Source organism: Scyliorhinus canicula, chromosome 16, assembly GCF_902713615.1.
Source record: "Scyliorhinus canicula chromosome 16, sScyCan1.1, whole genome shotgun sequence".
NCBI lineage: Eukaryota > Metazoa > Chordata > Chondrichthyes > Carcharhiniformes > Scyliorhinidae > Scyliorhinus > Scyliorhinus canicula.
In genome coordinates, this window is record NC_052161.1 from 600,514 (window position 1) to 626,976 (window position 26,463).

Consider the following 26,463-nt stretch of genomic DNA (forward strand, 5'->3'; position numbering starts at 1 on the left):
GTCCACCAGCACTCTTTCCATTTGAACCAAATGAACAACATTGACCCCATAAAAAATGACAAAAGGTAATTTTTAAATATGAGAACTTTTTAAATACAGTACATTTTAGTAATAGAAAAGACTTTGACAAGTTACCTATTGTGTGAAAACAATGATTTTTGTCTTGACGTGGCTCCTCAACACAATAAGAACGTTTCTCAGAGGTTCCTTCAGTATCTTTGGGGGTCAAAAATGTTCAGTGGCCATCAATGGGGTGTTCAGATCCTTTTATGAGGGGCTGTACATGGCGGTGCCCCCCAGGGAAGCAGGCGGGATGGACCGCTTTTTGGATAGGCTGGAGTTCCCAAGAGTAGGGGACGAGCGGGTGGAGGGTTTGGGGGCCCCAATCGAGTTGGGGGAGCTGGTGGAGGCGTTGGGAAGTATGCAGACAGGGAAAGCGCTGGGGCCTGACGGGTTCCCGGTGGAATTTTACAAGAAATTTTCAGATTTGCTGGGCCCGCTGCTGGTGAGGATCCTGAATGAGGCTAGGGAGGGGGGGGGGGGGGGGGGGCTCTGCCCCCAACGATGTCCAGGGCAATTATCTCCTTGCTCCTGAAGCGGGACAAGGACCCCCTTCATAACTGCTTCCACCACCTCCTCCGGCAGAGATACCAGATCTCTCAGCATCTCTTTTAGAATTGAGTCAAGTACAGTGCAGGAGAAGGACATCTGACATGAAGTCATCAGCCACTTGCCTGCCTGTTCTGCTAGTCTATTGGTTTCATGTTGCAATCAGTATCATCCTCACGATCTGCGATGCCTCCAAATTTTCCTATCGCCAGCAAATAAGGGGCTGGTTTAGCACAGGGCTAAAGAGCTGGCTTTTAAAGCAGACCATTTGAAGCTGCTTGTGACAATAAGCCATTTTCATTTCATTTTTTTCATTTCAATATATAATCGCAAAAAAACACAACGGTCCCAGCAGTGATCTTAGTTTGTTTACTGTCCTCCAGCCTGAAAAATAATCATTTATAATGACTCGCTATATACTGGAGGCAATTTGGTGTCCAGATCAATAGTGACCACGCTAGTCCGTGACCACGCTAGTCCGTGAGCCTCAATCTTGTTGCGAGGCAGAGCAGCCTCGACAACATCTAAACATGTAATGGGGAATGGGGTCTTTTCAAAAATATATTCGTCATGTGGGTGTTGCTGACTGGGTTGGCATTTATTGACCTTCCTGGAGGGTATTTAAGGGACAACTACGCTGCTGTGGGTTTGGAGTCACGTGTAGGCCAGACCGGGTAAGGACGGCAGATTTCCTTCCCTAAAGGACATTAGTGAACCAGGTGGGTTTTTACAACAATTGACAATGGTTTCATGGTCATCATTAGACTTTTAATTCCAATTTAACCATCTGCAGTGGTGGGATTTAAACTCAGTTCTCCAGAGCATTACTCTGGGTCTCTGGATTACTTTAAAAAAATTTTTTAAAATACATTTAGAGAACCCAATTCATTTTCTTTTTTCCAATTAAGGGGCAATTTAGCGTGTCCAATCCACCTACCCTGCACATTTTTGGATTGTGGGGCGAAACTCACGCAGAAACGGGGAGAATGTGCAAACTCCACACGGACAGTGACCCAGAGCTGGGAGCGAACCTGGGACCTCAGCGCCGTGAGGCAGCGGGGCTAACCACTGCGCCACCATGATGCCCCGGTCTCTGGATTACTAATCCGGCGATAATATAACTACGCCACTGACTGCCATTCTGTATGCTATCTACAGAATACTGTAAATTAAAATATGGAAAGAGGTGCAGGGAGAATTTTCCGCTTACCTTTATAGTATGAATCTGTCGCAATCTCATTATCATCAGCACTTCTAAACTTTTGCTTCTGTACAGCTTTCTACACAAACACAAATTCAAAACAAGAATTAAAATTCGGATAGAGAGAGGAGACAAGAGTTCGGGGGGTGGGGGGAGGCTAAACAGAGAGGTTGTGGGGGAGCAAAGACTAGGAGGGTCAAACAGATACTAGGGGTGGGGGCAACAGCAACTGGGGGCGAATAGCGACTGGGGGTGGGGGCAAACAGATGGCTGGAGTCAGAGGATTGGCATTCATGGACAAGGAGGGGTCAGAGATGGACGAGGGGGGGGTCAGAGCTGGCCGAGGTGAGGGTCAGAGCTATATGAGGGGGGTCAGAGGTGGAGGGGGGTCGGAGATCGATATGGGGGGGGAGGGGGGTCAGAGGTGGAGGGGGGTCGGAGATCGATATGGGGGGGAGGGGGGTCAGAGGTGGAGGGGGGTCGGAGATCGATATGGGGGGGGGGGGTCAGAGATGGACGAGGGTGGGGGTCAAAGATGGTGGGGGGGGGGGCAGAATCGGGATAAGGGGGGGAGGAAGAGAACCTGAATGATAGGTGGGAGGTGGAAAGAGAGCCTGCATGATTGTGGGGGGGGAGGGGGGTGGAAAGAGAAGAGGGGGGAGAGCCTGGACAATCGGGGGATGGGGGGGTGTGATGATGCGGAATTGGTGGATAACTGGAATAATGAGAAGAATGCTCCCATGGAATGGGGACAAACACTCACCGTTTTCACACCAACTTCCTCCAAGATTTCATTTGTTTCATCCTCAGAGCCTGAAAAGAAAGGAATTTCCACCAACATCATCACCAGGTCAACTCAGAGCAGACAGCCCACCGTGTGACTCCAGGAGACACAACAGGATCCAACCCCCCAGCTGACACCCGCTCCCACACATCACATTGCTCCCTCCCACTGCGACTCAGAGAGTCTGTCACCCAGCCCTGATCTGGGGACATGCCGACTCCCCCACTCCAACCGGGAGGCCTCAAATGTGGACTCACACACCCAACTGGGAAAACCGTACTGACCACAGGGGGCGCCTCAGGCCGCACTGACCACACGGGGTGCCTCAGGCCGCACTGACCACAGGGGTTACCTCAGGCCGCACTGACCACAGGGGTTACCTCAGGCCGCACTGACAGGGGGTGCCTCAGGCCGCACTGACCACAGGGAGCTCCTCAGGCCGCACTGACCACAGGGGTTACCTCGGGCTGCACTGACCACAGGGGTTACCTCAGGCCGCACTGACCACAGGGGTTACCTCAGGCCGCACTGACAGGGGGTGCCTCAGGCCGCACTGACCACAGGGAGCTCCTCAGGCCGCACTGACCACAGGGAGCACCTCAGGCCGCACTGACCACAGGGGGCGCCTCAGGCCGCACTGACCACAGGGAGCTCCTCAGGCCGCACTGACCACAGGGGGCGCCTCAGGCCGCACTGACCACAGGGGTTACCTCAGGCCGCACTGACCACAGGGGTTACCTCAGGCCGCACTGACCACAGAGGTTACCTCAGGCCGCACTGACCACAGGGGTTACCTCAGGCCGCACTGACCACAGGGGTTACCTCAGGCCGCACTGACCACAGGGGTTACCTCAGGCCGCACTGACCACAGGGGTTACCTCAGGCCGCACTGACAGGGGGTGCCTCAGGCCGCACTGACCACAGGGAGCTCCTCAGGCCGCACTGACCACAGGGAGCACCTCAGGCCGCACTGACCACAGGGGGTGCCTCAGGCCGCACTGACCACAGGGGGTGCCTCAGGCCGCACTGACCACAGGGAGCTCCTCAGGCCGCACTGACCACAGGGGTTACCTCGGGCTGCACTGACCACAGGGGTTACCTCAGGCCGCACTGACCACAGGGGTTACCTCAGGCCGCACTGACAGGGGGTGCCTCAGGCCGCACTGACCACAGGGAGCTCCTCAGGCCGCACTGACCACAGGGAGCACCTCAGGCCGCACTGACCACAGGGGGCGCCTCAGGCCGCACTGACCACAGGGAGCTCCTCAGGCCGCACTGACCACAGGGGGCGCCTCAGGCCGCACTGACCACAGGGGTTACCTCAGGCCGCACTGACCACAGGGGTTACCTCAGGCCGCACTGACCACAGAGGTTACCTCAGGCCGCACTGACCACAGGGGTTACCTCAGGCCGCACTGACCACAGGGGTTACCTCAGGCCGCACTGACCACAGGGGTTACCTCAGGCCGCACTGACCACAGGGGTTACCTCAGGCCGCACTGACAGGGGGTGCCTCAGGCCGCACTGACCACAGGGAGCTCCTCAGGCCGCACTGACCACAGGGAGCACCTCAGGCCGCACTGACCACAGGGGGCGCCTCAGGCCGCACTGACCACAGGGAGCTCCTCAGGCCGCACTGACCACAGGGGGCGCCTCAGGCCGCACTGACCACAGGGGGCGCCTCAGGCCGCACTGACCACAGGGAGCTCCTCAGGCCGCACTGACCACAGGGGTTACCTCAGGCCGCACTGACCACAGAGGTTACCTCAGGCCGCACTGACCACAGGGGTTACCTCAGGCCGCACTGACCACAGGGGTTACCTCAGGCCGCACTGACCACAGGGGTTACCTCAGGCTGCACTGACCACAGGGGGTGCCTCAGGCCGCACTGACAGGGGGTGCCTCAGGCTGCACTGACCACAGGGGGTGCCTCAGGCCACACTGACCACAGGGGTTACCTCGGGCTGCACTGACCACAGGGGGTGCCTCAGGCCACACTGACCACAGGGGTTACCTCAGGCCGCACTGACCACAGGGGGTGCCTCAGGCCACACTGACCACAGGGGGTGCCTCAGGCCGCACTGACCACAGGGGGTGCCTCGGGCCGCACTGACCACAGGGGTTACCTCGGGCTGCACTGACCACAGGGGGTGCCTCAGGCCGCACTGACCACAGGGCGCGCCTCAGGCCGCACTGACCACAGGGCGCGCCTCAGGCCGCACTGACCACAGGGGGTGCCTCAGGCCGCACTGACCACAGGGCGCGCCTCAGGTCGCACTGACCACAGGGGGTACCTCAGGCCGCACTGACCACAAGGGGTGCCTCAGGCCGCACTGACCACAGGGGGCTCCTCAGGCCGCACTGACCACAGGGGGCGCCTCAGGCCGCACTGACCACAGGGGGCGCCTCAGGCCGCACTGACCACAGGGAGCTCCTCAGGCCGCACTGACCACAGGGGGTGCCTCAGGCCGCACTGACCACAGGGGGTGCCTCAGGCCACACTGACCACAGGGGTTACCTCAGGCCGCACTGACCACAGGGGGTGCCTCAGGCCACACTGACCACAGGGGGTGCCTCAGGCCGCACTGACCACAGGGGGTGCCCCAGGCCGCACTGACCACAGGGGTTACCTCGGGCTGCACTGACCACAGGGGGTGCCTCAGGCCGCACTGACCACAGGGCGCGCCTCAGGCCGCACTGACCACAGGGCGCGCCTCAGGCCGCACTGACCACAGGGGGTGCCTCAGGCCGCACTGACCACAGGGCGCGCCTCAGGTCGCACTGACCACAGGGGGTACCTCAGGCCGCACTGACCACAAGGGGTGCCTCAGGCCGCACTGACCACAGGGAGCTCCTCAGGCCGCACTGACCACAGGGGGCGCCTCAGGCCGCACTGACCACAGGGGGCGCCTCAGGCCGCACTGACCACAGGGAGCTCCTCAGGCCGCACTGACCACAGGGGGTGCCTCAGGCCGCACTGACCACAGGGGTTACCTCAGGCCGCACTGACCACAGGGGGTGCCTCGGGCTGCACTGGCCAGGACAGGAGGTTGGGTTATAAGAGTGGTCTCTGGCCCTGGTGCATCCTCAGGTTGGGCTCCGTGTAAAGACAAAAAACATCCAGAACATTCACCTTTCATTTCTTCGTCCTTCGCCTTTTGACCAATGAGCAGCCGGCCGTCCGATGTCACTGGGAACTGGTGTTTGATGGAAGTTTTCGGTCTTAGGTCTGGTTTAGTCGCTGTAAAAAAGATTCAAGAATGAATGAGGTGATAGAAAAGCTGGGAATTCATCAGCCCCTTCCTGGTAGCTCACTCCCAGAGTCTGGGGACAGGCATCAGTCCCTCATCCTCACAGCATTCTGCCTCTGTGTCCCTGCAGCCCCTTCCAAAAGAAAAACCCAGCACCCACTTCCCCAAGTCCCACCTCCCCCAACAACACTCCCCTCCCTTTCTCAACATCCACCGAGCCCACCCACACTGCTTCCTGCCCTTTCTGAACTCAAAGCGAATCCAGACACAGGGATAATGAGGGGAAAGTGCAACTGAGCCACAATCCTATTGAGCGGCAAAGCAAACTCAAGGGACCTTTCCTGTCCCCATTCCTTGTAGCTTACCCAGCACCCTCTGTGCCACATTTTGATCCAGGAAATTGAGGGGATCGTCCTCCTCTCCCTCCTTCAGCCATGCTCGGCTCTGCTTGATCAATCGCTTCTTTACTGCTTTCTCTCCTTTCTCATTTCCCTCATCTTCAGAATCAGTTTCGGCCAGAATCTTTTCAATACTGAAATAAAAATCATACCAACAGACTTAGCTACACAGGCCGTGAATCTCAAACCACACAGTTATAGTGGAATAGATCGATACTCCACAGGGACTAAACTCCATGACATTATCTCCAAACTAAGGCACCTCAACAATGTTCGCAGCACTGTCAGAGGGTCAGTACTGAGGGAGTGCCGCACTGTCAGAGGGTCAGTACTGAGGGAGTGCCGCACTGTCAGAGGGTCAGTACTGAGGGAGTGCTGCACTGTCAGAGGGTCAGTACTGAGGGAGTGCTGCACTGTCAGAGGGTCAGTACTGAGGGAGTGCCGCACTGTCAGAGGGTCAGTACTGAGGGAGTGCCGCACTGTCAGAGGGTCAGTGCTGAGGGAGTGCTGCACGGTCAGAGGGTCAGTACTGAGGGAACGCTGCACTGTCAGAGGGTCAGTACTGAGGGAGTGCTGCACTGTCAGAGGGTCAGTACTGAGGGAGTGCTGCACTGTCAGAGGGTCAGTACTGAGGGAGTGCCGCACTGTCAGAGGGTCAGTACTGAGGGAGTGCCGCACTGTCAGAGGGTCAGTACTGAGAGAGTGCTGCACTGTCAGAGGGTCAGTACTGAGGGAGTGCCGCACTGTCAGAGGGTCAGTACTGAGGGAGTGCTGCACTATCAGAGGGTCAGTACTGAGGGAGTGCTGCACTGTCAGAGGGTCAGTACTGAGGGAGTGCTGCACTGTCAGAGGGTCAGTACTGAGGGAGTGCCGCACTGTCAGAGGGTCAGTACTGAGGGAGTGCTGCACTGTCAGAGGGTCAGTACTGAGGGAGCATCACACTGTCAGAGGGTCAGTACTGAGGGAGTGCTGCACTGTCAGAGGGTCAGTACTGAGGGAGTGCTGCACTGTCAGAGGGTCAGTACTGAGGGAGTGCCGCACTGTCAGAGGGTCAGTACTGAGGGAGTGCCGCACTGTCAGAGGGTCAGTACTGAGGGAGTGCCGCACTGTCAGAGGGTCAGTACAGAGGGAGTGCCGCAATGTCAGAGGGTTAGTACTGAGGGAGTGCCACACTGTCAGTGGGTCAGTACTGAAGGAGTGCCGCACTGTCAGAGGGTCAGTACTGAAGGAGTGCCGCACTGTCAGAGGGTCAGTACTGAGGGAGTGCCGCACTGTCAGAGGGTCAGTACTGAGGGAGTGCCGCACTGTCAGAGCGTCAGTACTGAGGGAGTGCCGCACTGTCAGAGGGTCAGTACTGAGGGAGTGCCGCACTGTCAGAGGGTCAGCACTGAGGGAGTGCTGCACTGTCAGAGGGTCAGTACTGAGGGAGTGCCGCATTGTCAAAGGGTCAGTACTGAGGGAGTGCCGCACTGTCAGAGGGTCAGTACTGAGGGAGTGCCGCACTGTCAAAGGGTCAGTACTGAGGGAGTGCCGCACTGTCAGAGGGTCAGTACTGAGGGAGTGCTGCACTGTCAGAGGGTCAGTACTGAGGGAGTGCTGCACTGTCAGAGGGTCAGTACTGAGGGAGTGCCGCACTGTGCGAGGGTCAGTACTGAGGGAGTGCTGCACTATCAGAGGGTCAGTACTGACGGAGTGCTGCACTGTCAGAGGGTCAGTACTGAGGGAGTGCTGCACTGTCAGAGGGTCAGTACTGAGGGAGTGCTGCACTGTCAGAGGGTCAGTACTGAGGGAATGCCACACTGTCAGAGGGTCAAAACTGAGGGGTTACCGCACCGTCAGACGGTGAATACTGAGGGAGTGCTGCACTGTCAGGGGGTCAGTACTGAGGGAGTGCCGCACTGTCAGAGGGTCAGTACTGAGGGAGTGCCGCACTGTCAGAGGGTCAGTACTGAGGGAGTGCTGCACTGTCAGAGGGTCAGCACTGAGGGAGTGCTACACTGTCGGAGGGTCAGCACTGAGGGAGTGCCGCACTGTCAGGGTCAGTACTGAGGGAGTGCCGCACTGTCAAGAGGGTCAGTACTGAGGGAGTGCCACACTGTCAGAGGGTCAGTACTGATGGAGTGCCGCACTGTCAGAGGGTCAGTACTGAGGGAGTGCTGCACTGTCAGAGGGTCAGTACTGAGGGAGCGCCGCACTGTCAGGGGGTCAGTACTGAGGGAGTGCCGCACTGTCAGAGGGTCAGTACTGAGGGAGTGCCGCACTGTCAGAGGGTCAGTACTGAGGGAGTGCCGCACTGTCAGAGGGTCAGTACTGAAGGAGTGCCGCACTGTCAGAGGGTCAGTACTGAGGGAGTGCTGCACTGTCAGAGTGTCAGTACTGAGGGAGTGCTGCACTGTCAGAGGGTCAGTACTGAGGGAGTGCCGCACTGTCAGAGGGTCAGTACTGAGGGAGTGCAGCATTGTATATTGAAGAGCAGGGGAGATCACCAAGGAGAGGTCCACAATCCAAGCGAGGTTAGGTAACAAGTTTTAACTCGTGTAGAATTATTTTTCCACCCCAAAGAAAACCATACAGAACAACACAGCTGATGTGTGTGTTTGAGTGTGATTGCTCTCTGAGCATCTCTGAAGTTATTCTGGGTCCGTACACTTTTCTTTCTGTTCTTAATATTGAGTTATTAATATTTATCTCTCAACCAAATCCATATAACTTTTTCTCGCTGTTGTTTTCTGAGTTTGGTCTGTGAAAATTCCTGCCTTTCCTGCATTGTAATAGTGGCTACACTCAAAACCTATGTCAAAGCTCTTTATGATGTCTTTAGGTTGCATACGTCATATGAATATGCATTCAGGTTTTTCTTGTATTACTCCCTGCGGAGGGAACCACAGATCCTCCAAACCCTGTGTTCTGAGCTATGGTCACTCGCTCACTGAAGATGATTTTACTCCTCACCTGTCCCCGTTCTGTTTCGGAGTTTCATCTTCACTCTCTGAGCCACTCGCAACTCGTTTCAGAGCCCGCTGCCTCTTACTCCGTGCTTCTGCCTTGCGAATGTTGACAAGTACCCTGTGGTATTCCTCCGGAACCATGCTATCAATCATCTCAAACCTGGAGAGTAAGGGGGAGGGATGTGGGCGAAAAGCAAACCAAAGGAGAACTATAGATGCTACAAATTCACACCCTCTTAAGGCAGGCATTGTCAAACTCGGGGGCGCACCCGTGAGTGTGTCGTGGGTAGGTGTCGGGAGTGCCGTGGATCCGTCCGTCGCTGCGCTCCCGATCGCGCAAATCTGTGCGCAACAGCCGGCTGTTAACAATGGCGGCTGCAAGCGGCCTTCAAAATGGCCGCGAACATGCAAAAAAAATGCGGCCACACAACGCATGCGTGCCAGATCATCAGTGCGCATGCACAAAACTATGCGCGTGTGCGCCGTTGATTGGGCACGCATACGCAGTGCGGCTGTGCTTCTTTAAACGGTCACAGCTTTTTGGTTTACAATTTCGGGGGGGGGGTTTAATTCATTCATTTTTTTTTACAAATTCCGGGGGGGGGGGGGGTTTATTTGATAAAATTTCACAGGAAAAAAATTCAGAACTTTGGACAGATGGAGACTCTATACTTTCGACACCGGAAGTCTTCACCTTCATCCAACAGGTTCCATTGGAGGAGCGTGTATGAGGGCCAAAGGGACCCAAAACCATTTCCTCCATTTTTGTCAGCAGCAAACAACGCAAGAGAAAATGGTGGGTTACGCAGGCCGGCCAGCGTGGGCCGCGAAGGGCGGCCGTCGTGGGCCGCAAAGGGCGGCCGTCGTGGGCCGCGAAGGGCGGCCGTTTGCTAAAAATGGGTCCCCGGAAAAAAAGTTTGAAGAACACTGTTCTAAGGAGAATCACAAAACCGAGAGCCACAGCGAGCGAACAGCTGACTTAATTAAAGCCACGTTGGGGTCAGGGTGCTGCCCTATTATCCAGGTCTTGCTGCATTTGGACAGGGATTCCTTCATCTGCGGAGTCACGAATGGTGCTGAAAATTGTGCAATCATCAGCAATCTGACCTTATGATGGAAGGAGGTCATTGATGAAGCAGCTGAAGATGGTTGGACCTAGGACACCATCCTGAGGAACTCCTGCAGTGATGTCCTGGGACTAAGATGATCTGCCTCCAAAAACTATAACCATCTTCCATTGTGCCAAGTATGACTCCAACCAGCGGCGTTCACTCCACACCGCGATTTTCAATGACTCCAGTTTAACTCAGGCTCTTTCAATCCACTTTGATGTTGGGGGCAGTCACTCTCGCCTCACCCCTGTAGTTCAGCACTTTTGTCCATGTTTGAACCAAGGCTATGCTGAGGTCAGGAGCTGAGTTACCCTGGCTGGTTATTGCTGAGTAAGTGCCACTTCCACAAAACTTGCCATCATTTTATTGATGTCGAGGGTAGATGGGTGATGGGGTAATTGGCCGGTTTGGATTTGTCCTGCTTTTTTGTGTACAGGACACACCTGGGCAATTTTCCGCATTGTTTGGTTGATGCCAGGCTTGGATCAGCTGAGCAATATAGGGATATTGATGGAGTTGTTTAATTGTCCACCACTATTCACAGAGCTACTGTGAAACCACATTCAACTGCCAGCAGCAGGGATCATAGAATTTGCAGTGCAGAAGGAGGCCATTCGGCCCATCGAGTCTGCACCAGCTCTTGAAAAGAGCACTCTACTCAAGCCCACACCTCCACCCTATTCCTGTAACTCAGTAACCCCCACTTAACCTTTTTGGACACTAAGGGCAATTTAGCATGATGAATCCACCTAACCCGCACATCTTTGGACTGTGGTAGGAAACCAGAGCACCCGGAGGAAACCCACGCACACACGGGGAGAACGTGCAGACTCCGCACAGACAGTAACCCAAGCCGGGAATCGAACCTGGGACCCTGGAGCTGTGAAGCAACAGTGCTAACCACTGTACCGCCCATTTTTGTTACATTTCTGTACTCACCCAAATTTGCGAATAAATTTTGTGAAAATATTCTTCAATTTCACACGGAAATGCCGCCTCATATCATCTCGCATACTCCCAATACTCTCCATCTGACAATGCAAGAACAGGAATTCAGAGCAAGGCTGAGGGAGAAGGTGAAGCTTAAGAAAGAGAGCAACAATGGAGAATGAGGGCGAGAGGGATAGTGTGGTGGGCAAAAGTGAACTGACAGGGGCACAGGAGAGGGGCAGTGGCAGATGGGGGGCAGGAACCCGATTATCAAAGATGTGCGAGTTAGGTGGATTGGCCATGCAAAATGCCCTTCGTGTCCAAAACATGTTAAGTGGGGGTTACTGGGTTACGGGGATAGAGTACATACGTGGGCTTCAGTAGGGTGCTCTTTGTAAGGGGCGGTGCAGACATTAATGATCTGGAAGAAGGTACTGAAGGCACTGTTGCTAAGTTTGCAGATGATACAAAGATCTGTAGAGGAAGCAAGGGGGCTGCAGAAGGACTTGGGCAAGCTAGCAGACAGGGCAATGAAGTGGCAAATGAAATACAATGTGGAAAAGTGTGAGATTATGCACTTTGGAAGGAGGAATTTAGGCATGGACTATTTTCTAAATGGGAGAATGCTTTGGAAATCAGAAGCACAAAGGGACTTGGGAGCCCTTGTTCACAATTCTCGAAAGGTTAATATGCAGGTTCAGTCGGCAGTTAAGAAAGCAAATGCAATGTGAGCATTCATGTCAAGAGGGCTAGAACACAAGATCAGGGATGTACTTCTGAGGCTGTATAAGACTCTGGTCAGACCCCATTTGGAGTATTTTGAGCAGTTTTGGGCCCTGTATCTAAGAAAGGATGTACTGGCCTTGGAAAGGGTCCAGAGGTGGTTCACAAGAATGATCCCTGGAATGAAGAACTTGTCATATGAGGAACGGTTGAGGACTTTGGGTCTGTACTTGTTGGAGTTTAGAAGGATGAGGGGGGATCTTATTGAAACTTACAGGATACTGCAAGGCCTGGATAGAGTGGACGTGGAGAGGATGTTTCCACTTGTAGGAAAAGCTAGAACCAGAGGACACAATCTCAGACTAAAGGGACGATCCTTTAAAACAGAGATGAGGAGGAATTTCTTCAACCAGAAGGTGGTGAATCTGTGGAACTCTTTGCCGCAGAAGGCTGTGGAGGCCAATTCACTGAGTGTCTTTAAGACAGAGGTAGGTAGGTTCTTCATTAATAAGGGTATCAGGGGTTATGGGCAGAAAGTAGGAGAATGGGGATGAGAAAATATCAACCATGATTGAATGGTGGAGCAGACTCGATGGGCCGAGTGGCTTAATTCTGCTCCCATGGCTTATGGTAGCCATGATGTGGAGATGCCGGTGTTGGACTGGGTGAGCACAGTAAGAAGTCTTACAACACCAGGTTAAAGTCCAACATGTTTGTTTCAAACACTAGCTTTCGGAGCGCAACTCCTTCCTCAGGTGAATGAAGACCTCTTCATTCACCTGAGGAAGGAGTTGCGCTCCGAAAGCTAGTGTTTGAAACAAACATGTTGGACTTTAACCTGGTGTTGTCAGACTTCTTACATGTCTTATGGTCTTATGGACTTGATGGGCCAAATGGTCTCCTTCTGCATTGTAAAGTCTATGATTCTATGAGGAAGGATGTAGAATACAATTTATTCAACGTAGAATCATCAGTTACAGGATGAGAGGTGGGAGCAGCCAAGCTGTAATTGCAGAGATAGAGGGCGGTTATAGAGACGGAGAGGGTCCAGATTATAGAGACAGAGGGAGGGGCAGGGTTATAGAGACGGAGAGAGGGGCCGGATTATAGAGACGGAGAGGGTCCAGGTTATAGAGACGGAGAGAGGGGCCGGGTTATAGAGACGGAGGGGGTCCAGGTTATAGAGATGGAGAGAGGGGCCGGGTTATAGAGACGGAGAGAGGGTCCAGGTTATAGAGACGGAGGGGGTCCAGGTTATAGAGATGGAGGGAGGGTCTGGGTTATAGAGATGGAGAGGTGCCGGGTTATAGAGACGGAGAGGGTCCAGGTTATAGAGACGGAGGGAGGGTCTGGGTTATAGAGATGGAGAGGTGCCGGGTTATAGAGACGGAGGGAGGGGCCGGGTTATAGAGACGGAGAGGGTCTGGGTTATAGAGACGGAGAGGGTCTGGGTTATAGAGACGGAGAGAGGCCGGGTTATAGAGACGGAGAGGGTCTGGGTTATAGAGATGGAGAGAGGCCGGGTTATAGAGACGGAGAGGGTCTGGGTTATAGAGACGGAGAGAGGCCGGGTTATAGAGACGGAGAGGGTCTGGGTTATAGAGACGGAGAGAGGCCGGGTTATAGAGACGGAGAGTGTCTGGGTTATAGAGACGGAGAGAGGCCGGGTTATAGAGACGGAGAGAGGGTCTGGGTTATAGAGACGGAGAGAGGCCGGGTTATAGAGACGGAGAGGGTCTGGGTTATAGAGACGGAGAGAGGCCGGGTTATAGAGACGGAGAGGGTCTGGGTTATAGAGACGGAGAGAAGCCGGGTTATAGAGACGGAGAGGGTCTGGGTTATAGAGACGGAGAGAGGCCGGGTTATAGAGACGGAGAGGGTCTGGGTTATAGAGACGGAGAGAGGCCGGGTTATAGAGACGGAGAGAGGCCGGGTTATAGAGACGGAGAGGGTCTGGGTTATAGAGACGGAGAGGGTCTGGGTTATAGAGACGGAGGGAGGGGCCGGGTTATAGAGACGGAGAGGGTCTGGGTTATAGAGACGGAGAGAGGCCGGGTTATAGAGACGGAGAGGGTCTGGGTTATAGAGACGGAGGGAGGGGCCGGGTTATAGAGACAGAGAGGGTCTGGGTTATAGAGACGGAGAGAGGCCGGGTTATAGAGACGGAGAGAGGCCGGGTTATAGAGACGGAGAGGGTCTGGGTTATAGAGCGGAGAGAGGCCGGGTTATAGAGATGGAGAGGGGCCGGGTTATAGAGATGGAGAGGGTCTGGGTTATAGAGACGGAGAGGGTCTGGGTTATAGAGACGGAGAGAGGCCGGGTTATAGAGACGGAGAGAGGCCGGGTTATAGAGACGGAGAGGGTCTGGGTTATAGAGACGGAGAGAGGCCGGGTTATAGAGACGGAGAGGGTCTGGGTTATAGAGATAGAGAGGGTCTGGGTTATAGAGATGGAGAGGGGCCGGGTTATAGAGATGGAGAGGGTCTTGGTTATAGAGACGGAGAGAGGCCGGGTTATAGAGACGGAGAGAGGCCGGGTTATAGAGACGGAGAGAGGCCGGGTTATAGAGACGGAGAGGGTCTGGGTTATAGAGACGGAGAGGGTCTGGGTTATAGAGACGGAGAGAGGCCGGGTTATAGAGATGGAGAGAGGCCGGGTTATAGAGACGGAGAGAGGCCGGGTTATAGAGACGGAGAGGGTCTGGGTTATAGAGACGGAGAGAGGCCGGGTTATAGAGACGGAGAGAGGCCGGGTTATAGAGACGGAGAGAGGCCGGGTTATAGAGACGGAGAGGGTCTGGGTTATAGAGACGGAGAGGGTCTGGGTTATAGAGACGGAGAGGGTCTGGGTTATAGAGATGGAGAGAGGCCGGGTTATAGAGACGGAGAGGGTCTGGGTTATAGAGACGGAGAGAGGCCGGGTTATAGAGACAGAGAGGGTCTGGGTTATAGAGACGGAGAGAGGCCGGGTTATAGAGACGGAGAGAGGCCGGGTTATAGAGACGGAGAGGGTCTGGGTTATAGAGCGGAGAGAGGCCGGGTTATAGAGATGGAGAGGGGCCGGGTTATAGAGATGGAGAGGGTCTGGGTTATAGAGACGGAGAGGGTCTGGGTTATAGAGACGGAGAGAGGCCGGGTTATAGAGACGGAGAGAGGCCGGGTTATAGAGACGGAGAGGGTCTGGGTTATAGAGACGGAGAGAGGCCGGGTTATAGAGACGGAGAGGGTCTGGGTTATAGAGATAGAGAGGGTCTGGGTTATAGAGATGGAGAGGGGCCGGGTTATAGAGATGGAGAGGGTCTTGGTTATAGAGACGGAGAGAGGCCGGGTTATAGAGACGGAGAGAGGCCGGGTTATAGAGACGGAGAGAGGCCGGGTTATAGAGACGGAGAGGGTCTGGGTTATAGAGACGGAGAGGGTCTGGGTTATAGAGACGGAGAGAGGCCGGGTTATAGAGATGGAGAGAGGCCGGGTTATAGAGACGGAGAGAGGCCGGGTTATAGAGACGGAGAGGGTCTGGGTTATAGAGACGGAGAGAGGCCGGGTTATAGAGACGGAGAGAGGCCGGGTTATAGAGACGGAGAGGGTCTGGGTTATAGAGACGGAGAGGGTCTGGGTTATAGAGACGGAGAGGGTCTGGGTTATAGAGACGGAGAGGGTCTGGGTTATAGAAATGGAGAGAGGCCGGGTTATAGAGACGGAGAGGGTCTGGGTTATAGAGACGGAGAGAGGCCGGGTTATAGAGACGGAGAGGGTCTGGGTTATAGAGATGGAGAGAGGCCGGGTTATAGAGACGGAGAGAGGCCGGGTTATAGAGATGGAGAGAGGCCGGGTTATAGAGATGGAGAGAGGCCGGGTTATAGAGATGGAGAGAGGCCGGGTTATAGAGATGGAGAGAGGCCGGGTTATAGAGACGGAGAGAGGCCGGGTTATAGAGACGGAGAGAGGCCGGGTTATAGAGACGGAGAGGGTCTGGGTTATAGAGACGGAGAGAGGCCGGGTTATAGAGATGGAGAGAGGCCGGGTTATAGAGATGGAGAGAGGCCGGGTTATAGAGACGGAGAGAGGCCGGGTTATAGAGACGGAGAGGGTCTGGGTTATAGAGACGGAGAGGGTCTGGGTTATAGAGACGGAGAGAGGCCGGGTTATAGAGACGGAGAGAGGCCGGGTTATAGAGACGGAGAGGGTCTGGGTTATAGAGACGGAGAGGGTCTGGGTTATAGAGACGGAGAGGGTCTGGGTTATAGAGATGGAGAGAGGCCGGGTTATAGAGACGGAGAGGGTCTGGGTTATAGAGACGGAGAGAGGCCGGGTTATAGAGACAGAGAGGGTCTGGGTTATAGAGACGGAGAGAGGCCGGGTTATAGAGACGGAGAGAGGCCGGGTTATAGAGACGGAGAGGGTCTGGGTTATAGAGCGGAGAGAGGCCGGGTTATAGAGATGGAGAGGGGCCGGGTTATAGAGATGGAGAGGGTCTGGGTTATAGAGACGGAGAGGGTCTGGGTTATAGAGACGGAGAGAGGCCGGGTTATAGAGACGGAGAGAGGCCGGGTTATAGAGACGGAGAGGGTCTGGGTTATAGAGACGGAGAGAGGCCGGGTTATAGAGACGGAGAGGGTCTGGGTTATAGAGATAGAGAGGGTCTGGGTTATAGAGATGGAGAGGGGCCGGGTTATAGAGATGGAGAGGGTCTTGGTTATAGAGACGGAGAGAGGCCGGGTTATAGAGACGGAGAGAGGCCGGGTTATAGAGACGGAGAGAGGCCGGGTTATAGAGACGGAGAGGGTCTGGGTTATAGAGACGGAGAGGGTCTGGGTTATAGAGACGGAGAGAGGCCGGGTTATAGAGATGGAGAGAGGCCGGGTTATAGAGACGGAGAGAGGCCGGGTTATAGAGACGGAGAGGGTCTGGGTTATAGAGACGGAGAGAGGCCGGGTTATAGAGACGGAGAGAGGCCGGGTTATAGAGACGGAGAGGGTCTGGGTTATAGAGACGGAGAGGGTCTGGGTTATAGAGACGGAGAGGGTCTGGGTTATAGAGACGGAGAGGGTCTGGGTTATAGAAATGGAGAGAGGCCGGGTTATAGAGACGGAGAGGGTCTGGGTTATAGAGACGGAGAGAGGCCGGGTTATAGAGACGGAGAGGGTCTGGGTTATAGAGATGGAGAGAGGCCGGGTTATAGAGACGGAGAGAGGCCGGGTTATAGAGATGGAGAGAGGCCGGGTTATAGAGATGGAGAGAGGCCGGGTTATAGAGATGGAGAGAGGCCGGGTTATAGAGATGGAGAGAGGCCGGGTTATAGAGACGGAGAGAGGCCGGGTTATAGAGACGGAGAGAGGCCGGGTTATAGAGACGGAGAGGGTCTGGGTTATAGAGACGGAGAGAGGCCGGGTTATAGAGATGGAGAGAGGCCGGGTTATAGAGATGGAGAGAGGCCGGGTTATAGAGACGGAGAGAGGCCGGGTTATAGAGACGGAGAGGGTCTGGGTTATAGAGACGGAGAGGGTCTGGGTTATAGAGACGGAGAGGGGCCGGGTTATAGAGATGGAGAGAGGCCGGGTTATAGAGACGGAGAGGGTCTGGGTTATAGAGACGGAGAGAGGCCGGGTTATAGAGACGGAGAGGGTCTGGGTTATAGAGAAGGAGGGAGAGGCCGGGTTATAGAGACGGAGAGGGTCTGGGTTATAGAGACGGAGAGGGGCCGGGTTATAGAGACGGAGAGGGTCTGGGTTATAGAGATGGAGAGAGGCCGGGTTATAGAGATGGAGAGGGACCGGGTTATAGAGATGGAGAGGGTCTGGGTTATAGAGACGGAGAGGGTCTGGGTTATAGAGATGGAGAGGGTCTGGGTTATAGAGACGGAGAGGGTCTGGGTTATAGAGACGGAGAGGGTCTGGGTTATAGAGATGGAGAGAGGCCGGGTTATAGAGACGGAGAGGGTCTGGGTTATAGAGATGGAGAGAGGCCGGGTTATGGAGATGGGAAACAAGCTCCATTTTGTTCAGTTGTGTGAAAGGTCCAAGCCTGGAGCAGCGTGACGGCAATCTCTCTCTCTCTAGCTAGCTCTCTCTCTCTCTCTAGCTAGCCAGCTCTCTCTCTCTAGCTAGCTCTCTCTCTCTCTCTCTAGCTAGCTCTCGCTCTCTCTCTCTCTAGCTATCTCTCTCTCTCTAGCTAGCTCTCTCTCTCTCTCTCTAGCTAGCCAGCTCTCTCTCTCTAGCCAGCTCTCTCTCTCTAGCTAGCTCTCTCTCTCTAGCTAGCCAGCTCTCTCTCTAGCCAGCTCTCTCTCTCTCTCTAGCTAGCTCTCTCTCTCTCTAGCTAGCCAGCTCTCTCTCTCTCTCTAGCCAGCTCTCTCTCTCTAGCTAGCTCTCTCTCTCTCTAGCTAGCTCTCTCTAGCTAGCCAGCTCTCTCTCTCTCTCTCTCTCTCTCTAGCTAGCTCTCTCTCGCTAGCCAGCTCTCTCTCTCTCTCTCTAGCTAGCTCTCTCTCTCTCTCTAGCTAGCTCTCTCTAGCTACCAGCTCTCTCTCTCTCTCTAGCTAGCTCTCTCTAGCTAGCCAGCTCTCTCCCTCTCTCTCTAGCTAGCTCTCTCTCTCTCTCTAGCTAGCCAGCTCTCTCCCTCTCTCTCTCTCTCTCTAGCTAGCTCTCTCTCTCTAGCTAGCTAGCTCTCTCTCTCTCTCTAGCTAGCCAGCTCTCTCTCTCTCTCTAGCTAGCCAGCTCTCTCTCTCTCTCTCTAGCTAGCCAGCTCTCTCTCTCTCTCTCTCTAGCTAGCCAGCTCTCTCTCTCTCTCTCTCTAGCTAGCTAGCTCTCTCTCTCTCTCTCTAGCTAGCCAGCTCTCTCTCTCTCTAGCTAGCCAGCTCTCTCTCTCTCTCTAGCCAGCTCGCTCTCTCTCTCTCTAGCTAGCTAGCTCTCTCTCTCTCTCTCTAGCTAGCCAGCTCTCTCTCTCTCTCTAGCTAGCTAGCTCTCTCTCTCTCTCTCTAGCTAGCCAGCTCTCTCTCTCTCTCTCTCTAGCTAGCCAGCTCTCTCTCTCTCTAGCTAGCTAGCTCTCTCTCTCTCTCTAGCTAGCCAGCTCTCTCTCTCTCTCTCTCTCTCTAGCCAGCTCTCTCTCTCTCTCTCTAGCTAGCTAGCTCTCTCTCTCTCTCTAGCTAGCCAGCTCTCTCTCTCTCTCTAGCTAGCTAGCTAGCTCTCTCTCTCTAGCTAGCCAGCTCTCTCTCTCTCTAGCTAGCTAGCTCTCTCTCTCTCTCTAGCTAGCCAGCTCTCTCTCTCTAGCTAGCTAGCTCTCTCTCTCTCTCTAGAGCCAGCTCTCTCTCTCTCTCTAGCTAGCTAGCTCTCTCTCTCTCTCTAGCTAGCCAGCTCTCTCTCTCTAGCTAGCTAGCTCTCTCTCTCTCTCTCTAGCTAGCCAGCTCTCTCTCTCTCTCTCTCTCTAGCCAGCTCTCTCTCTCTCTCTCTCTAGCTAGCTCTCTCTCTCTCTCTCTAGCTAGCCAGCTCTCTCTCTCTCTCTAGCCAGCTAGCTAGCTCTCTCTCTCTAGCTAGCCAGCTCTCTCTCTCTCTAGCTAGCTAGCTCTCTCTCTCTCTAGCTAGCCAGCTCTCTCTCTCTCTCTCTCTCTCTCTAGCTAGCCAGCTCTCTCTCTCTCTCTAGCTAGCTAGCTCTCTCTCTCTCTAGCTAGCCAGCTCTCTCTCCTCTAGCCAGCCTCTCTCTCTCTCTAGCTAGCTAGCTAGACTCTCTCTCTCTCTATCTAGCTAGTTCTCTCTCTCTCTAGCTAGCCAGCTCTCTCTCTCTCTAGCTAGCTAGCTCTCTCTCTCTCTCTAGCTAGCCAGCTCTCTCCCTCTCTCTAGCTAGCCAGCTCTCTCCCTCTCTCTAGCTAGCTAGCTCTCTCTCTCTCTAGCTAGCGCTCTTTCTCTCTCTATCTAGCTAGCTCTCTCTCTCTCTAGCTAGCCAGCTCTCTCTCTCTCTCTCTAGCTAGCTAGCTCTCTCTCTCTAGCTAGCCAGCTCTCTCTCTCTCTAGCTAGCTAGCTCTCTCTCTCTCTCTAGCTAGCTCTCTCTCTCTCTCTCCAGCTAGCTAGCTCTCTCTCTCTAGCTAGCCAGCTCTCTCTCTCTCTCTCTCTCTAGCTAGCCAGCTCTCTCTCTCTCTCTCTCTAGCTAGCTAGCCAGCTCTCTCTCTCTAGCTAGCTAGCTCTCTCTCTCTCTCTCTCTCTCTAGCTAGCTAGCTCTCTCTCTCTCTCTATCTCTCTAGCTAGCTAGCTCTCTCTCTCTCTCTCTCTAGCTAGCTAGCTCTCTCTCTCTCTCTCTCTCTATCTCTCTAGCTAGCTAGCTCTCTCTCTCTCTCTCTCTCTCTCTCTAGCTAGCTAGCTCTCTCTCTCTCTCTCCTATCTATGTTATGAGGCTCCCAGCCGGACCTGTGGAAGGCTCTCCTTTTTACAAGACTCCAGGCAGTTGCCAGACCTGTGATGGGAACTAGTGGTTTGAATGGCTGTGAGCAGGTTCTCCCACCCAGTCTGTAACACTTTAATCCTCTGTCTGAATGGTTGAGGAAAGGCCAGACTGAGAACCCTCTGCACAATACAACTAGAATCTCTGCAGAGAGATCAGACAGCAGTTGAACAGCAGGTAGAAAACTCCAGGGAAACTGAGTCCATCTGGTGGCCGCATGATGGAATTGCAGAGACTTGAGTCTCCTAAGAACATAAGAACAGAAGAACTAGGAGCAGGAGTCGGCCATCTGGCCCCTCGAGCCTGCTCCGCCATTCAATTAGATCATGGCTGATCTTTTGTGGGCTCAGCTCCACTTTCCGGCCCGAACACCATAACCCTTAATCCCTTTATTCTTCAAAAAACTATCTATCTTTACCTTAAAAACATGTAATGAAGGAACCTCAACTGCTTCACTGGGCAAGGAATTCCATAGATTCACAACCCTTTGGGTGAAGAAGTTCCTCCTAAACTCCGTCCTAAATCTACTTCCCCTTATTTTGAGGCTATGTCCCCTAGTTCTGCTGTCACCCACCAGTGGAAACAACCTGCCCGCATCTATCCTATCTATTCCCTTCATAATTTTAAATGTTTCTATAAGATCCCCCCTTATCCTTCTAAATTCCAATGAGTACAGTCCCAGTCTACTCAACCTCTCCTCATAATCCAACCCCTTCAGCTCTGGGATTAACCTGGTGAATCTCCTCTGCACACCCTCCAGCGCCAGTACGTCCTTTCTCAGGTAAGGAGACCAAAACTGAACACAATACTCCAGGTGTGGCCTCACTAACACCTTATACAATTGCAACATAACCTCCCTAGTCTTAAACTGCATCCTTCTAGCAATGAAGGACAAAATTCCATTTGCCTTCTTAATCACCTGTTGCACTTGTAAACCAACCTTCTGTGACTCATGCACTAGCACACCCAAGACTCTCTGAACAGCGGCATGCTTTAATATTTTATCATTTAAATAATAATCCCGTTTGCTGTTATTCCTACCAAAATGGATAACCTCACATTTGTCAACATTGTATTCCATCTGCCAGACCCCAGCCCATTCACATAACCTATCCAAATCCCTCTGCAGACTTCCAGTATCCTCTGCACTTTTCGCTTTACCACTCATCTTTGTGTCATCTGCAAACTTGGACACATTGCCCTTGGTCCCCAACTCCAAATCATCTATGTAAATTGTGAACAATTGTGGGCCCAACACAGATCCCTGAGGGACACCACTAGCTACTGATTGCCAACCAGAGACAACCCATTAATCCCAACTATTTGCTTTCTATTAATTAACCAATCCTCTATCCATGCTACTACTTTACCCTTAATGCCATGCATCTTTATCTTATGCAGCAACCTTTTGTGTGGCACCTTGTCAAAGGCTTTCTGGAAATCCTCAAAAAATTCCACTAAATTAGTTAGGCATGACCTGCCCTTTACGAACCCATGCTGCGTCTGCCCAATGGGACAATTTCTAGCCAGATGCCTCGCAATTTCTTCCTTGATGATAGATTCCAGCATCTTCCCTACTACCGAAGTTAAGCTCACTGGCCTATAATTTCCTGCTTCCTGCCTACCTCCTTTTTTAAACAGTGGCGTCACGTTTGCTAATTTCCAATCCACCGGGACCACCCCAGAGTCTAGTGAATTTCGGTAAATTATCACTAGTGCATCTGCAATTTCCCATAGCCATCTCTTTTAGCACTCTGGGATGCATTCCATCAGGGCCAGGAGACTTGTCTACCTTTAGCCCCATTAGCTTGCCCATCACTCCCTCCTTAGTGATAACAATCCTCTCAAGGTCCTCACCTGCCATAGCCTCATTTCTATCAGTCGCTGGCATGTTATTTGTGTCTTCCACTGTGAAGACCAACCCAAAAAACCTGTTCAGTTCCTCAGCCATTTCTTCATTTCCCATTATTAAAACTCCCTTCTCACCATCTAAAGAACCAATATTTACCTTAGCCACTCTTTTTTGTTTTATATATTTGTAAAAACTTTTACTGTCTGTTTTTATATTCTGAGCAAGTTTACTCTCATACTCTACCTTACTCTTCTTTATAGCTTTTTTAGTAGCTTTCTGTTGCCCCCTAAAGATTTCCCAGTCCTCTAATCTCCCAGCAATCTTTGCCACTTTATATGCTTTTTCCTTCAATTTGATACTCTCCCTTATTTCCTTAGATATCCACGGTCGATTTTCCCTCTTTCTACCGTCCTTCCTTTTTGTTGGTATAAACCTTTGCTGAGCACTGTGAAAAATCGCTTGGAAGGTTCTCCACTGTTCCTCAACTGTTCCACCATAAAGTCTTAGCTCCCAGTCTACCTTAGCTAGCTCTTCTCTCATCCCATTGTAATCTCCTTTGTTTAAACACAAAACACTAGTATTTGAATTTACTTTCTCACCCTCCATCTGTATTTTAAATTCCACCATATTGTGATCGCTCCTTCCGAGAGGATCCCTAACTACGAGATCATGAATCAATCCTGTCTCATTACACAGGACAAGATCTAGGACCGCTTGTTCCCTCGTAGGTTCCATTACATACTGTTCTAGGAAACTATCGCGGATACATTCTATAAACTCCTCAAGGTTGCCTTGACCGACCTGGTTAAACCAATTGACATGTAGATTAAAATCCCCCATGATAACTGCTGTGCCATTTCTACATGCATCAGTTATTTCTTTGTTTATTGCCTGCCCCACCATAACGTTACTATTTGGTGGCCGATAGACTACTCCTATCAGTGACTTTTTCGCCTTACTATTCCTGATTTCCACCCAAATGGATTTAACCTTATCCTCCATATTGCCCGGATGTCATCCTTAAATAACAGAGCAACACCATCTCCCTTACCATCCACTCTGTCCTTCCGAATAGTTTGATACCCTCGGATATTTAACTCCCAGTCGTGACCATCCTTTAACCATGTTTCAGTAATGGCCACTAAATCATAGTCATTTACGATGATTTGTGCCATCAACTCATTTACTTTATTCCGAATACTACGAGCATTCAGGTAAAGTACACGTATGTTGATTTTTTTACCTCTGTTTTGAATCTTAACATCTCCAGTTTTATTCCTTTTGTTATTACTGGGCCTATTCACTGAGCTCCCCTCAGTCACTGTACCTTGTACTGTCGCCCTTTTAGATTTTTGACTATGTCTTCTCTGCCTTGCACTTTTCCCCTTACTTCCTTTTGCTTCTGTCCCTGTTTTACTACCTTCCAACTTCCTGCATCGGTTCCCATCCCCCTGCCACATTATTTTAAACCCTCCCCAACAGCTGTGTGAAGGTGATACCCCAGAGGAAGATCGACAGTCTGGGAGTTCCAATGAGTGGTAGTCCTTCAAAGATCCAAACTCACCGACCGTTTGTAATGCCTTGCATTCTCAAGATATCACTGCCGATAAGAATCACAACCTCAGCAGCAGGGGCCGGGTTATGGGGGTGGAGAGAGGGGCCGGGTTATGGGGAGTTGCGAGGGGTCGGAGAGAGGGGCCGGGTTATGGGGGAGTTGCGAGGGGCCGGGTTATGGGGACGAAGAGAAGGGCCGGGTTATAGGGACGAAGAGAGGGGCCGGGTTATGGGGTCGGAGGGGCCGGGTTATGGGGGCTGAGAGAGGGGCCGGGTTATGGGGGCTGAGAGAGGGGCCGGGTTATGGGGGCTGAGAGAGGGGCCGGGTTATGGGGGCTGAGAGAGGGGCCGGGTTATGGGGCTGAGAGAGGGGCCGGGTTATGGGGGCTGAGAGAGGGGCCGGGTTATGGGGGCGGAGAGAGGGGCCGGGTTATGGGGCCGGAGAGAGGGGCCGGGTTATGGGGGCTGAGAGAGGGGCCGGGTTATGGGGTCGGAGAGAGGGGCTGGGTTATGGGGCCGGAGAGAGGGGCCGGGTTATGGGGGCTGAGAGAGGGGCCGGGTTATGGGGTCGGAGAGAGGGGCCGGGTTATGGGGACGGAGAGAGGGGCCGGGTTATGGGGACGGAGAGAGGGGCCAGGTTATGGGGTCGGGTTATGGGGCCGGAAAGAGGGGCCGAGTTATGGGGACGGAGAGAGGGGCCGGGTTATGGGGTCGGAGAGAGGGGCCGGGTTATGGGGGCTGAGAGAGGGGCCGGGTTATGGGGACGGAGAGAGGGGCCGGGTTATGGGGCCGGAGAGTGGGGCCGGGTTATGGGGACGTAGAGAGGGGCCGGGTTATGGGGTCGGGGAGAGGGGCCGGGTTATGGGGTCGGAGAGAGGGGCCGGGTTATGGGGACGGAGAGAGGGGCCGGGTTATGGGGGCTGAGAGAGGGGCCGGGTTATGGGGTCTGAGAGAGGGGCCGGGTTATGGGGTCGGAGAGAGGGGCCGGGTTATGGGGTCGGAGAGAGGGGCCGGGTTATGGGGTCGGAGAGAGGGGCCGGGTTATGGGGTCAGAGAGAGGGGCCGGGTTATGGGGACGGAGAGAGGGGCCGGGTTATGGGGGCTGAGAGAGGGGCCGGGTTATGGGGTCGGAGAGAGGGGCCGGGTTATGGGGCCGGAGAGAGGGGCCAGGTTATGGGGGAGTTGCGAGAGGCAAGACCGGGCGAGTGTGATTGGTGTTGCTCACCAAGGCCTGAAGATGCTGAGCGAGAATCCTTGTGTCCATGATGAACAGAACAACTTTGATAAAGCTCAGGGCTGACTTGACAACATCACGTGTTTTGGATTGGAGCAGGAGGCAGATGTTCTGAAGCAGCTGTTCAATGCTCGTCATGTCCAATGTATCTGAGGGCGAGATGGAGAAAATCAGAATCTTTCGTTCCTGTGTCAGCTCCAACTCATCCTGCTGATAGCCACCTGCTCAGACTCGCTTCCATTTCCCAAGTGGTGTGGTACACACAGCATCTCCTCCAGCTCACACACAACAATCCAACATCGCCTTCTCCAGCAAAGGTTGGCCCAGCAGCCACACTCATGAACATGACATGCAATTCCAGGGAGGTCATTCCAACACAGAATCACACGATTAAATGCGCAAAATATGGTTTCACATCTTTGCCAATGGAGGATCGACAGAATTATCTCACTGTGCAGAACAAGGAGAGGAAAGAGGATTGGGATATGTCAGCTTCTGCAAATTTTAAAATTTCATGTTCTGTACCTTTGAATTCGAACACCAGACGAGTGAGCGCAAGCACGGTGCAGCTGATCATAGTGATGGATCCGGTTAAACCAGCATAGATCAATGCCAGGTACTGGCTAATAGCTTCTACAAAATAAGCACAGTTTGTTAGAAATTTCACACCCTCTCCGCTCTCAGGCCCTTCAGAATGTAAAGCCAGAATATTGACAAGGTGCATCATTGGGGCTCAGGGAAGTTTCACAATAGTCCCAAAGAATAAAGAAAAGTACAGGAACAGGCCCTTCGGCCCTCCAAGCCTGCGCCGACCATGCTGCCCATCTAACCTAAAATCTTCTACACTTCCTGGGTCCGTATCCCTCTATTCCCATCCTATTCATGTATTTGTCAAGATGCCCCTTAAATGTCACTATCGTCCCTGCTTCCACCACCTCCTCCGGCAGCGAGTTCCAGGCACCCACTACCCTGTGTGTAAATGTTATGGGAGCGGCACTTTCAGAACCCCAAAATGTATCATGGAGTTCAACCAACCTCTCCTTTTAATGTATTGTTGCTTTTGAAGCACACGGCTTGGTCTCCAGGTGTGGTATTACAATTATGGACACGTGGGTTTTTAAACACAAAACAATGTTTATTCCATGAGTTCAACTTAACCTTTTTAAATAAACATTGGATCCCTTAACACCCCTTACTTCAAAGATAACCCCGAAAATAATACAACACTAAATAATCCCTCAAAATGTTCCTTCAAACCTCCAAAAGACTTCACCTTTAACAACAGAAACACATCAGGTTAAAGACATTACTATTATGAGTTTAAATCACCCAAATGATTCAGAGATAGTCTTTCATGGCAGAGATCACAGCAGATCCAGCTCACTGCAAACACAGACACACCCAAGCTCTTTTCCTCAAAACTGAAACTAAAACTCCCAAAAAG

General features: G+C 53.0%; 1 protein-coding gene across 1 annotated transcript in view; it reads right to left on the reverse strand.

Annotated features, from left to right (window-relative positions):
* rrp12 (ribosomal RNA processing 12 homolog) overlaps positions 1 to 26,463 on the reverse strand; it is a 60,768-nt gene that overhangs the window by 14,192 nt on the left and 20,113 nt on the right. Inside the window, exons 13-21 of the mRNA XM_038822188.1 lie at positions 26,442 to 26,446; positions 25,545 to 25,652; positions 25,011 to 25,168; positions 11,243 to 11,334; positions 9,196 to 9,351; positions 6,211 to 6,377; positions 5,728 to 5,835; positions 2,574 to 2,623; positions 1,820 to 1,889 (exon numbers count right to left, since the gene is read on the reverse strand). Coding sequence (XP_038678116.1) covers positions 1,820 to 1,889; positions 2,574 to 2,623; positions 5,728 to 5,835; positions 6,211 to 6,377; positions 9,196 to 9,351; positions 11,243 to 11,334; positions 25,011 to 25,168; positions 25,545 to 25,652; positions 26,442 to 26,446 — 914 coding nt within the window. The remainder of the gene's footprint in view (positions 1 to 1,819; positions 1,890 to 2,573; positions 2,624 to 5,727; positions 5,836 to 6,210; positions 6,378 to 9,195; positions 9,352 to 11,242; positions 11,335 to 25,010; positions 25,169 to 25,544; positions 25,653 to 26,441; positions 26,447 to 26,463) is intronic.